We start from the raw sequence: 15,054 nt of genomic DNA, 5'->3' as shown, positions 1-15,054 counted from the left end.
TGTGACCCAATCATTTTAGACGGCTTATGCAAAGTTCAGTCTGGTTAGTGGCATAATCACTCTTACTGCGCACGCGCAAGAAATGACCCAAACACTGTCAGAACGCCGTTACTCGCTAGCGCGTTTCGACCTTAGTGAGGGGCTGGGTAAAACGCTGTGGCCTCTTCCCCATAGAGTTTCATGCAATAATACCTAGACGGAAATCTGGCGCTAGTGTATACGCAGACTCCTTGAGCGGCGCTTGTACCCCCATGGGAAATATGGGAAGTACAGGCTTCGGATCTGCTTCAAATGGATCACGTTCTTGATATTCGTGACGCTTTTTTTCCGAGCGTAAAACAAAGCAATATGAACTGATATTTATTTTAAACTTGCCTCATTTTGGTACGCAAACTTTATTGCAAAAGTTTTTGTGACTAGGCAGTAGAAAAGAAACCTGAACAAATTTAACCACCAGGGTATGCATTGCTCTGCCATTTCGTTCCAGTTTCGGCATCAAGATGTAATGAATTATTCTTTACAACATTTCAAAACAAACAATCTTGTTTTGCCTTCAAAAGTACACAATATCTATTTATAGAAATATCAGAACAACATTAAGTGAGGATCTCTTAACGTTTTGTCTGCTGCGATGCCAGGGGCGTCTGTTCAAGTTGTCTGCCCCAACGCACCTGTCGTTTTGTTGTGTAGTCGAGTCAGAAGAGCGTGGCGGTGCGTATACTTCGCGTCGCCTTCGTTTTGCAGTTGATTTTTACAAGTTTCAGAAAGACGCACTCACAACAAATATGAACTCGATGTAATATTCTGCACTGGCATGGGACGCTACATCTGTGCGTAACGGTGAGTGGGGCCTTCGCTTAAACTGTCAAAGTGGGAACTTCGCTTAAACTGTCAAACACGACTCATACAGCTCCGGCTTTGCAGTAAAATGAGAGGCCTAGTAGTTTTCAGTTTCTTTGAACAGCAAAAGCGCAGCTTCAGTCTTTTTCACCCACCTCACTACCCATCCTACGCGAAGAGCGAAACTAAAACTGTAGAAAAAGATCTCTAGACAGGTCGCTGGCTAACGCGACCCAATCCGAAGCCTGTACTTCCCATAATTCCCATGAGGGTACACAATCGCAGTGCGGATTCCTCTCTAGATATTATTGTATGAAACTCTATGCTCTTCCCCTTATACTCTCTCAGCAATCATGTGATGGCGCCGGAAGAACGAGATTCTGCTGACGCGGGACGAACCAACGCTATGTATCCTAGTCAGGACGCGCTGCACGTGCTATCGCATTCGGACCTACGTAAGTGGCTGTGTAAAGACCCCTCCCACTTTCTCAGCACTCACGTGGTGGCGTCGCGGAGCGAGATTGTGCAGACGCGAGATGAACGCACGTGCCCCCGTGTGACGTGACGATAAACCCACGTGGCGTGCTCTAACCAAATAGGATTTGTTCCAACAAGTGTTCAGGACGAGTAACAGCGACAGAAACTACAGTATTCATGATGTGCTTCTCTTGCAAGGACACGTTGACATCGGGCAAGGCGCCCGTGATGAAAGGAACGTTAAGTCGACCTATGCGCTGCTTCGCATGCTGCTCATGGTTCTCTTTATTGGGAGATGGAGTTATTTTTTTAGTCTGCAGCATCATTTTTCGAAATGATGATGCTGAAATATACGTTTAAATATAATTAGGGGAATACTTGGGGAGTTAAAAATATAGTTTGCCATGGGACTGCCATATGAGTCTGCTATGGAACGGCGTCTGCGCATCAGCCTTCAAGCTGCCGCAATTCAACGATCGTGGCCCCCCTCTACTTGACCAGCCATTCATCGACAACTGCGGGACCGTGACGTAATTCACCACAAGAAGTATAAAGCCACTACCCGAGAATTGTCTCTTCAGTGGGCTAAGGTGCAGCAGCAACAGCACGATGTTTAATCGTTGCTTGCTTTTCATGCAGGTATGTTACCTTTCCAATGCTGAATGCATTCGATCCGATGATCGCTTTCTGTTGCTGCTGCCTTGCCCACGTAGACTTGTATTTTTATGCCACGTGTTATATTGCAAAAGTCGTCTCGTTCTGAGTGGTGATGTGGAACTAAATCCGGGGCCTTTGAATAAGTCGGTGAATACCAGTAAAGGCAATACTTCTGGTAATAGACCTGTAACCCGTAACGCAGCTGGTTCCAGTGCTCTCGACGAGGTTACTCATGCACCTTCTACTTCCGTACCTGTTGACACTGGCGCTCCATCTATCTCTGAAATGTTATCTAAACTTTTGGAGGGGCAAACTAAGCTAGCTCATGATATTGCCGACATCAAGTCATTTCAACAGAAGGTCACCTGCCATTTTGATGATTTAGAATCACGTGTTAATGAATTAGAACGGGCTCCCAAATCTAATTAGCATAATTCTGTGAGTGAATTACGTTCTGAAATAAATTGTTTAACTTCTAAGATTAACGAACTGGTCTTAAAAAACGATGTCTTAGAAAATCGTTCAAGGCGTAATAATCTGATAATACACGGTATTTCAGAAGATCCGAATGAAAACGCTAGCACCCTGTTGTGCAGCGTTACTTCTGTATTCACTAATAGCCTGAAAATTGCCTGCCCTCAAATCGAGCGCGTACACAGGCTTGGTAAACCACGTACTGGCTACACACGACCCATTATTCTGAAGCTTTCGAACTTTGGTGAAAAATTCGTTGTCCTAAAAATGCATCTAAACTCGAAGGCTCAAACGTGTTTATTACAGAAGACTTCTCTTCGCGGATTAGACATATTCGGAAAAGAATTTGGGAGGCATCACTTCCCTTTCGCAACGATGGTTCTGTGGTGAAGTTAAAATACGATCACGCCTTCATTGACAAGGTTCGTTACAACTAGGACGACGCCTCAAACACACTAGTGAAAGTCTCAGGTCAACCCCGTGGCCCTTGTTCTTCTGTCCTTACGTCCTCAAATGCCTCTTCATCCACTGCCTGACCTCGTTATAACCGTCAGGAACACCTTGTAGTTCTAAACGTTAATGTTCGTAGCAAAGTTAAGAAACTTCCAGATCTATTATCCCTTGTTGCAACTTATTCTCCTCATGTTGTTGGCATTACTGAGTCTTGGTTACATAATAAAGTTTACGATTCTGAGTTTACTCCGCCCGGCTTTATTGCCATACGTAATGACAGGGCACATGGCATTGGCGGTGGCGTCGCTCTACTTATCCACTCAGATATCCGCTTCTCGGTGTTGCCATCACCTCCAGAGACTGAATCCCTGTGGTGCAAAATTTATCTAAATGATCAATGTATTGTAGTTAGTGTTATATATCGCCCACCTGGATCCTCCCTTGATGTTCTTCATGCTCTTTCCAATTTCATGTGCGATATTAATATAGCTTCATCAAGGTTGATCTGTATAGGTTATTTTAATGCTCCTGACATCGATTGACCTTCCCTGACTGTAACGGGTTCTGATGCTGCTATCTGTCATGAATTAATAAATATTTCTTTATCTTTTGGGCTTACTCAAGTCGTTTCATGTGCGACTAGGTTTAATTCTATTCTAGACTTAGTTTTCCTAAGTACAGATTTAGCTGATAATAACTTTTCTTGCGAGGTAATTGACGGATTATCAGACCATAAATGTGTCTTGTTATCACTTTGCTGTCCCACGTCCAAATCACCCTATACGTTTACTAGTTTCCCTGATTTCACCCGTGCGGATGACAATTTCATTACTGATATTCTAGCTGATCATTTTGATACGTTTTGTGCACTTTCTGACAGGCAGGATATAGATTACCTCGTTAATTACTTTCATGATCTTGTTAAGTCATGTGTCCAAAGATTTGTGCCACTTAAGACAAAGAAAAGCAATACTAATCTTCCTTGGATCACTCGTGACATCTTACATTTGTCTCGCCGTGTCCGTCGACTTAGGCACTCCAGAAGAACTCACGATCCCGTTAGCCTAGACAAATTTCAGAAGGCGAAAAGTGAACTCAATTCTAAAATGAGAACGGCGAAAGAATTCTTTTTTCGCGTCCTGTTGCCGGGCATGTTAAGCACGAACCCACGCAAATTTTGGTATTCGATTTTGCCTCATGATGCCTCACCTTCTTCTTTCAGAATTGATAATGATGTTATTAGTGACCCGTCAGCAATACCGAAGGCTTTTAATATCTATTTCCAGTCTGTGTTTGTTTCTGACAATAACTCCATTCCTTCTCTGACAGGCATAACTCGTTCTGAACCAATCAGTGACATTGAAACAACGAGTGAAGGCATTCTGAACCTTATCTTAAAATTAGACGTAAAAAAATGCACTGGTCCTGACGGGATACACAATGAATTCTTAGTTCGCTACTCCATTTGGTCATCCAGATATCTGACGATCATATTCAACAAATCTTCATCTTCTGGCACTGTTCCATCCTCATGGAAGATAGCAAAGGTACTCCCTCTTTATAAATCTGGCAACAAGCAGTCTCTATTGAATTATAGACCGATATCATTGACTTCTCACTCATGCAAGATGTTAGAACATATCATTCATAAACACATTATGCTCTTCTTGGAATCGCACCAACTACTATCAAACATGCAGCATGGGTTTAGACGTGGTTTCAGTACGACAACACAATTAGTCGAATTCACGCATGATATTTTTTTGAACCTTGATCTTGGCAAACAGGTTGACGCTATATTTATTGACTTCTCAAAGGCCTTCGATACAGTACTGCATTCTAAACTTCTCGCTAAACTCGATGTCATAATAAACAATCCTCAATTGGTTAGTTGGATCTCTAGCTTTTTGTCATCTCGCTCTCAGTTCGTTTCTTACAGGTCAACCAACTCTACTGCCATTGATGTAACATCTGGAGTGCCCCAATGGTACGTTCGTAGGCCTCTTCTTTTTTTAATTTACTTAAATGATTTGCCTGTTTGCATCTCCTCTTCCATTCGTTTTTACGCCGATGATTGCGTTTTATATGAGGTCATTAAAACACACGCTGACCATTACCGCTTGCAAGAGTCATTTGCTGGTTTTTGCGTTTGGTGCAGAACCTGGCAAATGAACATTAACTTTAAAAAAACCGTACTTATGTCCTTTTGTAATAAATCTCCTTCTGCTTTTGATTACTCTTTCGATAACCGTACAGTAAAGAGGGTTCTTGATTATAAGTATTTAGGGGTCATTTTTACTCCTAATATGACATGGTCTAAGCACATTGACTACGTATGTAACAAAGCATTAAAAAAACTAGGCTATCTACGTCGCACTCTATCTAAATTTCCGAAGGAAACTAAGCTTCTCTTGTTTAAATCACTCGTTCGCCCAATAGCAGACTACGCATCTGTAGTTTGGAACCCGTACAAGCAGTGCGAGATTAATAGGTTAGAAGCAATTCAGAAAAAAGCTGTAAGATTCATATGTCATCGCTATGACCGCGACTTTTCACCCTCTTCTATTCTTTCTTCACTGAACTTAACTTCGCTCTCTTCGCGTCGCCGAATAGAGTCATTAAAATTCTTGCATAGCATTGTGACGTCTTCGGTTAAACTTTCAAATGACAAGGACTACATAAACTTTGCACCTCAGTCAACGACAAGAAGCTATCACAACTTAAACCTAACGCCTTACTATGCTCGAACTAACATGTTCAAGTTCAGTTTTTTCCCCCGTTCTATTGAAGACTGGAATTCGTTACCTGGTACTATTCGTTCACGCCCATCATCCAATTTTCAAGCCGACATCCATGACATGCGTCTGTAACATACCCTCATCTATTTGCCATTGGTGTTAGCTCTTGAGTTGCATTGTTTCTTTATTCTATTTTAATTCATGTTAATCACATGTTTGTGCACGTTTGACCTTGTATAACCACACATCTGTATTATGTTACCTGTTTACAATATTTTCATTCCTGTCTGTTAAAATTCCGCGTATTTTGTACACCCACTCCTGCCATCGCGCACTTAGCGCTGCTGTATGTGTAAATAAATAAATAAATAAATAAATAAATAAATAAATAAATATTGTTTCAGGTAACGCTGTTCCAATTTTTAAAATAGTGCTCCATGATAGCTGGGATACACTGTATATATGTGAAAACATACGGAAATGCGGGTATGCAGGCTATGTTAGTGCCTAATATTCTATTAAATGATTGGAGTATTCACGAAACACAAAAAGAAAAACTAGGATTAATATACGGATGACCAAGGAACCTAGTAATCAAGAGCCATTTCTCACAACAAAGTCGTACGGATAGCTTTTTATGAATATAGATGCATCATGACTATGCGAAACGTTCATTGACACCTGTAGAGTATGAAAGGGAGCAATAATAACACTCGAAAGAGTTCACTAAGCTTGTGGTCTTTAAGAAATTCCTAAGAGCGCTCACTGTGCAAAGCCTGACTGTCAGGCCGTGGCCACAGTCCGAGCACTTTGCTAATTGTGGTCACAATTAGCAAAGTGCTTCGAAAGGCATCAGGAAAGGGCTCGAGCGTCTCGAGCAACCAAGGCTGCTCGCGGCTGTTCAACCGGTCACTCAGATGAAGTCGCTGTTATTCGTAGTTAGGGCAATATAGAGTGCGCATTGATTTTATACTTGTCCGACTAATATTTATGCTCATTATGCCCATTTTAAATATTTTAAGCTCTTGCAAGACTACTTTGGGCTCTACATACAAAACCACTAAGGTTATTTTAGTATTTTAGACAAGACGTTACATATCGTTCTGCATTTGGGACTGTATTTGTGTTTTATCCGTGAAAACGAAACATTAACCTGTAGAAAAATTTAATATCCGCCCACTTTTCACGTTCATAAACATCTTCAAAACCCATCGACCGTGTACGGCTGATTCCTTAGCATTACCTTCGAAATACAACAGTACTATCCAACTTATAGAAAATGCCAAAGTCTGACAAAGTACAAGTGTTTAGTCAAAGACACCGTGAAACCGGTTTCTGGGGTGACTTTCTACACAAAGGCGCTCAGCGGGAAGCTTACCACTTTTCACTTTTATCGGTTATACCGGCGCACCAGCCAGTAATACATACGCACTACACGTTTCCCTGACACTCGCTTCTTTCATGAAAACAAAATACCATATGCCTGCGAGAACAAGCGATGTACTCTACTAAAGAAAAAGATGTTCAGCCATGAAAGTTGACTCAGCGCTTCTCGCGAAGCACTTTGCCTCGGTCTGTGGAGCCGAGAACTAATATTTCTTACTCCCCGAAGCGATAAATAGCAGCTCAGACAGGAAAGCAGCAATACAGAGAGCCGAAGAAAGGCGCTACTGACTCTAGCACAAATAATGCTACAAGCTGGGACGAGTTAGGGACTCGTCTACTTCCGGAACAACGTCATTGATCTAACCCCGAGGGCGAAGAAAGAAGCTAGCTCGCCTTCTCTTCACTGTATGCAGGGAGATGTTTTCATTTTTTTTTCTTTTGCGTCAAAGTAGTTAGGAAGCGTCTACGTGGTACCGGGCGTATCACGCGCGAGCGCGCTTGGCATACGTCCGGCATCGAGAACCCGGAGAGCCGAGGAAAATATGAACCAATCGGACATGTATAGATAAGGCAAGGTCACACGGAATGTCGAGTGAAGTGAACGAGCACACTAATAAACAACACTTCGAAGCCAGTCTGTGTGACGCATTTTTATACGAAGAAAAGATTGTAAGGTTTTCCTTCTAAATGGAGTATGTGGATATCAGAAGGTAGTGCGGCCTCTAATTGTACTGCTGGAAAATTACATCTGTAACGAGAGACGTACTGTAGCTTTGGGCGGCGAAAAAAACTTTGGAAATAAATAAACGTGTGTCGCGATGGCGAACGTTTCGAAAAGCGGAATTGTCTTCGTGAAAGGAGCCGTTACTTTTGTTAGCAACGTGTAGAGGCTTCGTACGCTATTTCTACGTTTCACTTGTTTTCACTTTTTTAGCCTATACCTGACAAAGAAGACTAGTGCTGAGTAGATTTGCCATATGTACTAAAACGTCGTTAACCTCTAGGTTTTTGCGTGCGAATGCTGTAGTGTCTGTCCTCTTATTTTGCGCTTCTTTCAACCGCGTGTCTCATGTTATCTGCGAACACTCACCGAGGAATCACAATATGATTGTGACGTATTCTGTGCTGTGGGATTCGGGCCTTAGATAACACACGGTTCAATAACCTGCACCTGGATAAAAGCATGCGCTTCCTTTCGTGACTGTTCTCTGCGAAAATGTGGCCAGTGTTGCCGGTAATTAAACCGGCACCCTCAAGCATAGCACGAAATATCTTAGCTGCATTAGGCTAGCTTAGTGGCTAAAAAGTAATTACTAACAGATGTTCTCACTGCGATTTCCAGGCTTAGCAAACGCATTGTAATTAATAGCTACATTTTATAGCGCTGGGAAAGATGGACAGAAAGTCATGCAACAATGACGAGCGCATATCTTCATGGCCACATAAAACGTGAATTCATAGGTCTAAGAAGCTTATCTAATTATACGTGACTCGTAGAAGTTCATAAGAGTGCTCAAAAAGAGTTCGCCTGCTTTAAGTTTTTTTTATTTTCGTGTATACGTTAGCGTAACACTCTAGGCTTGAAAATCAAAGGGAATGCGTTGTGGTAATTTAAATAGGAGGCGTACGCTTTGACTCAATAAAACAAGGTCATTATTAAGCCTTCGCAACAAAATACAAAAAGAAGAACTTTATATGTTGGCCACCTGCAATTTTTTGTGGCAGTAATTACCAGAAGATTATTAAATGTTTGTTTTTTACCAGGAATTACACTTGAATACCTGTAAATAATTTCTGATAACATATATGTTACGGAATATTCACATATAAGATTCTTTGGAGTCAATAAATTCAGCATTATATGGACTTACACAACAGGCTACACTCTTAAAATATTAATATTATCTGGAGTTTTACGAGCCGAAACCGGGATGTGACCATTAGGCATGCTGCAGTGGAGGACTGCAGAAATTTTGACCACCTGGTGCTCTTAAGCGTAACAACGAACCTCCTGAAAATGGTGGAGAAATTGTGTTATAAAAATTAGCCACCTTACATACTAAGTGTCTCTTGACGGGAAGGGACCAGAATCTTAGAAGAACACCAACATCATCTTAATCCTTAAGAAAGGACACGTCAAGGATTTGAAAAATTACAGGCCGATCAGCTTACTCTTCGTTCTGCACAAACTATTTACAAAAGTAATAGCTAATAAATTTCGTACGATATTAGAGTTGAATCAGCCAATGAATTAAGCAGGATTTTGTTCCATATTCTTACTATCAATAGGCCATATTCATACTATCAATGAGGTAATAGAGAAATGCTCTGAATACAACCAACCGCTATACATAGTTTTCATGGATTACGAGAAGTAGTTTGACTCAGTCGAGACATCAGCAGTAATGCAGGCACTACGGAATTAGGGCATCGAGGAACCCTACATAAACATACCGGAAGAAATCTGCAGAGGATCCACAGCCACCATAGTTCTCCATAAAAGAAGCGAAACAATCCCAATAAGGATGGGTGCAAGGCAGGGAGACACGATCTCTCTAATGCTATTCACTGCGTGTTTACAGGAGGTATTGGGGACCCCGGATAGGGAAGACTTAGGAATAAGAGTTAATGGAGAGTACCTTAGTAACTGGCGATTCGCTGACGATATTGCCTTGATGAGTAACTTGGGGGACCAATTACAGTTCTAGATTACTGAACTGGACACGGAGAGCAGAAAAGTAGGTCTCAAAATTAATATGCACAAAACTAAAGTAATGTTCAACAATTTCGGATGAAAACAGGCCTTTGTGATACTTGGAGAAACGCTGGAAGTTGTAAAGGAATGTATCTACTTGGTACAGGTAATAACCGCGGAGCTGAACCAGGAGATTGAAGTAACTAGACGATTAAAAATCGGGTGGAGCACGTTTGGCAAGCACTCTTAAATCTTGTCTGGTAGATTGCCACTATGCCTCAAGAGGAAAGTATATAACAGCTGCATCTTGCCGGTACTTAGCTACGGGGCAGAAACCTGGAGACTTACAAAGAGGTTTCGGCGTCAATTGAGGACGACGCAGCGAGCGATGGAAAGGAAAATGATAGGTGTAACCTCAAGAGACAAGAAGAGAGGGTCAGGGAACAAACCGGGGTTAAGTATATCATGGTTGAAATCAAGAAAAAGAAATAGACATGGGTCAGAGACTTAGCATAAGCAGGATAACCGGTGGTAATTAATGGTACCTGACTGGATCCTGAGAGAAGACAAACGCACGAAGGGAAGACAGGAAGTTAGGTGGGCCGACGAGATTAAAAAGTTTGCGGGTATAACGTGGCCAAGGAAAGCACAAGACCAGGTTGGTTGGCGGATCATGAGAGATGCTTTTGCTGTGCAGTGAGTGTTGTCATGATGATGATGATGATGATGACGATGATGTTGATGATTATAATGATGATGACATATGCGACCTTATGCAATGTGAATGGGTGCTTGGCAACTATATATAGCTCAGCTCGACGTCGGTGCACACAAGTTGGCGCCTAGCGGCACATCGATCATCGTAATGACTGAAAACCATGATCATGATTTAACCGTTGTGGTAGCTCAATTTTTCAACACGCACCTGCACAAAGCCTCTTGTGTATCCAGCGCAAAGATAACATCAACAAGCACCGGAAGAAACACTGCTACTCAATCTGCACTTCAAAGCGTTGTCAACTCAGGAGAGGAAGAGCACGGGGTGCGCTCCTGAGTAATATGAAAACGCACTGCGCTTCAGCAGCGCGGGAGGTAGATGTTCATAGCTTGAGCCGCAACATCAAGCAGATGTTACACGTCGCACTGGCCTCTGTCTCGTTCCACCGAGGCACGACATTCCCATCTCAACTAGTAAGCAGGATTTCCACCCTGCACTGTGTGTGCGGTGTGCAAACTGCATCTCCTTCTCTCTCTCGTCTACTTCTTAATTACCATCTCCACACGTGCAAGGTTGCAAACTTGATGTAGTCTAGGTAACCTTTCTGCCTTTCTTATATTCATCCCTTCTATTTATCTCACTGCTTATAATGCGTGTATTTTTACGTCATTTTCGCCCTGTCACTTGCAGAATTTTGCAGTGCTTTTTCCATCTTCTATGGCTTACTCGCATTCTGCATTGAATAAGGTTATTTTAGTGCTCATTCCTTTAACAAAATGTATTTTCGTCGTTATTTAACAACGCCTTTATTTATGACTGAGTTGTTGAGTGTTCAATCAAGCACACGCTGTAACAATCGGCAAGTAACGTTAATCATGCACTGAAAAACGTGGGTTCAGCCGAATATAAAGTATATCCTGAAGACAATAAAAATATGTGCGTTTGTTCATAGTTGTGCATAGTTCCACTGAGTACAATAATTACTGAGTTTCTGCAATTTCCCTAAGTGTTTGAGTAAATATTGTCAAAGTAATAGCCTATTTAACTATCAGAAAGTTCAGTGAATTTTGGTTTCTTATGAGCTTTATGGCGCAAGGTGCACCGCTTCTCTCGGATTCTTTTGTTAACATGATTTGCTGTTAGCGAGTACAAATAATTGGCCTATCCCACGCACAGTGGGAATCAATGATATGCGAAGCACGAATAAGAAATGCTGTTTTGTCACTTTAAAATCAGCACAACGTTACGAGGTGGAGGTAAATGATGCCGTACATAACTTCCGTGTCATGATTATCATGTTTCGATGTGTGGTTTACCTTTGTCATCTATTCACATCACGCGATACCAAATTCAGTACATGTCGAGCTAGCGAAACGACCACGAGCACGCTATGAGCGTGGTATGTTGTCATGTTCTTACATGACACGAGTGTCAGGATTATCATGTTTTGACCAGTCATATATTTCGTCATCCTACCGCATCTCCCCTAATTTGATGGATGTAGAGCTAGGAAAATGGCTGCCAGTGCATGATGAAGGGCCCAATATACTCCAATGTAGCGTTGACGCACGCGCACGCTGGGCACAGTGACGCTACGTTAGGAACACGCGATCACACTATAGTCTGACACCGGGTGCGACCAGCGTCCATCGGCGCGGCCCGATGGACACTGGTTCTAAATGTGACATGCTGCATTTCACGCTGATGTGTTACCCATACAACACCGTGTCTCCTTCTTTTCGTGACGGAGGGACGCCGGACGCGCTGAAACGCGCATGCGTCAAAGCAACGCAGCGCGGCGCACGTCTGCGAGTATATGACACCACTGGCGAGTGGCGTGGCAACACCAGCGTGACGCGACGAAATGAACACCGTTGAGCTCGCGCACCGTGTCACGTCGAAATGTATTGGCGCATTGACTGTGGCATGCAGTCATGTTCTCACATGACACGCATCTCATGATTATTATGTTTGCACCAGTCACATACCTTCGTCATCCATTGGCGTCACGTAATACTAAATTTGGCATATGTGAAGCTAGCAAAACGGCCGCGAGCGCATCATGAGTGTGGCATGTAGTCATGTTGTTACATGGCACGCATGTCGTGATTATCATGTTTGAATGTGTCATTTACCTATGTCGTCCGTTCGCGTCATGTAATACCTTGTTTGGTATTTGTGAAGCTAGCGAAACGACCACAAGCGCATCATGAGCGTGAATGTAGTCATTTCGCTGCATGACACGCATCTCATGATTATCATGTTTCCACCAGTCACATACCTTCGTCATCCGTTCACGTACTGTAATACCAAATTTGGTATATGTGACGCTAGCGAAATGGCCACGAGAGTATCACGAGCGTGACATGGAGTCATGTCGTTACATGACACGCATGTCATGATTTTCATGTTAGGGTCTGTCGCTTGTGTTTGCCATGCAATCATGTCATACGATACCAGTTTTGCAACATGCCGTGTGAACGAAACCACGGCAAGAGCTGCAGGACCATGGAATGTGAATCATGACATTCATGACATACATATGATTTTAATGTTATGATTAGTGAAATATGTTTTTCATACAGTCATGTTATGGCATACCAAGTTTGGTATCGATACCATTATCGAAACGGGCATGAGAGCTAAAAGTCACAGGTGGCTAGATAGATAGATAGATAGATAGATAGATAGATAGATAGATAGATAGATAGATAGATAGATAGATAGATAGACAGATAGATCGATAGATAGATAGATAGATAGATAGATAGATAGATAGATAGATAGATAGATAGATAGATAGATAGATAGATAGATAGATAGATAGATAGATAGATACGCTCAAAGTTGCCGAAGTTCGCTAAAAAATGATTCGCATTTAGAACTGGCAGCTGCGCGCGTTGCCTGGCAACCATTTTTCCTTGAACATGGCGCCATCTGCGTCGCTGGTGGCAAGCACCGTCATATGTTCGCGTTGCTAAGAGCTCGCTCTCACTCGCTCTTCCCGACCCAGACACGCCTCACAGGCCCATATATTACAGAATTATTGAGGCATTTAATCATATTCAGAAATAAAAGTACCAAGAAAGTGAACATCTGCGTAGGTCCACGTGTTGCCTTAGAATGCGCAGCGGACCCCTCGCTGATTCGCGATAGGATGCATAAAGCAGAGCGAGCACTTAAAAATTCTACTTAAAATAGGCACTCTAGGATAGGTTACTCTGGAAGAACTTACCAAACAATAATTTAAAACGCCGATTGTTACATGTACAGACGTTATAGACGTGCGGTTGAGGCATCCACTGAGAACCAACGCTAGGCTAGCAATTGAGAAGACGATGCTCATGTATTTGGGTGATGCAATCGCTGTCATGCAATCCCAGCCCAAGCGTGGCTCACGTTTCTAGGAGCGAAGCTCCTTAGGCCTATATTATGCCATGGCCGTCGAAGCTCCCTGCTACGGGCAAGCCCGCCGAGCAAAACAACAGGCGTGCTCCCGCTGCGCCGCAACAGCAGCGCAGGCGTGTCGGGCAACGGCTCGTGCTGTGCTCCACACGCCGTCCACTCACTCGCTAAGTCGTTCCCGCCACCGAACGCAGCAGACGCTCTCCCCACCCGCTCCCGACCCTACTGCCTTCATAAAAGCCAGCAGCAATATCAGGCGCACAGACTATTGCGTTGTATTTGTACACGAGACAACTGATAGTTTTTTTAAATATTAGAATAAATCAACACCCGCTAAACAATCAGACAAATGAATAGCAGGCATTCCTTACAGTAGATGACGAGCCTCCAGTCGTCGAGCAATGAGCTGTTATCGAGGAGAGGGTTGGAAGCCTCGCACGTCAGCAGCTTCCCGTCATGCTCCCGCCGGGGCGTGTAGCTCACCGCCGACGTGGTCGAGTTCTCGTCCGGCGACACGAAGAGGTACGCGTCCGAGAGGAGCTCACCGTCCAACCGCCAACGAATTTCGGCCGGTGGACGCGAGCCGGAAGTGATGCACTCCAGTTCCACGGACTCGCCTTCGAACAGCTGGCCCCTGTTAGTGATGCGCGTTACCTGCGGTACCACTTTGAGGGAAAAGTACACGAGAATAGTCATAAAGAACAGAGAAACTGCTATTGTTTTCACTGAGTAGCGTCCTCACTTTCTCACGCATACAAAGAAATACATGGTTGACGATTTCGTATTAAGAATAGGTATGACATGAAAATTAAACTTGTCTTAACTGAAGTTGTTGAATGTTACTGCACATTTATAGAAGTGATTTTGCAAAATGTCTATTCGTGTTTGACAAAGCATCATTTAACGTTGATGCACCCACGCTGGTGCTCGGTGGTTAGTAATATCCACTGTTGGAGGAAACACGCGAGCTGGTGGTGGCATCTATGCCGCGCGACGCTAGCTGCATGGTGAGATTTGTAAATGCAGCGCATGCGCTAGAATCGTAATCACGGTGCTCACTCAGTTTAATCTGCTACTAATCCGCCTCTGCGCATGAAACCGTTGGAAAGCAGTCCTGCATTTTTACGGTGCAATTTATCCAGCTGTCACTATGTATACATGCTGCTCGTCGGATTTTAAACAAGCACGAAGAATGTGTGGTTTTCTTTGTG

General features: G+C 43.1%; 1 protein-coding gene across 1 annotated transcript in view; it reads right to left on the bottom strand.

Annotated features, from left to right (window-relative positions):
* The window catches only part of LOC119172712 (cell adhesion molecule 4), a 37,971-nt gene extending 23,432 nt beyond the window's left edge, over nt 1-14,539 (bottom strand). The window contains exon 1 of the mRNA XM_075893087.1: nt 14,215-14,539. Coding sequence (XP_075749202.1) covers nt 14,215-14,539 — 325 coding nt within the window. The remainder of the gene's footprint in view (nt 1-14,214) is intronic.
* Between the last annotated feature and the right edge of the window lie 515 nt (nt 14,540-15,054).

The sequence above is a fragment of the Rhipicephalus microplus genome, chromosome 4 (genome assembly GCF_043290135.1).
Source record: "Rhipicephalus microplus isolate Deutch F79 chromosome 4, USDA_Rmic, whole genome shotgun sequence".
Taxonomy (NCBI): Eukaryota; Metazoa; Arthropoda; class Arachnida; order Ixodida; family Ixodidae; genus Rhipicephalus; species Rhipicephalus microplus.
Note: the sequence above shows the minus strand (reverse complement) of the source record. Positions and strands in the feature narration are given on the sequence as shown.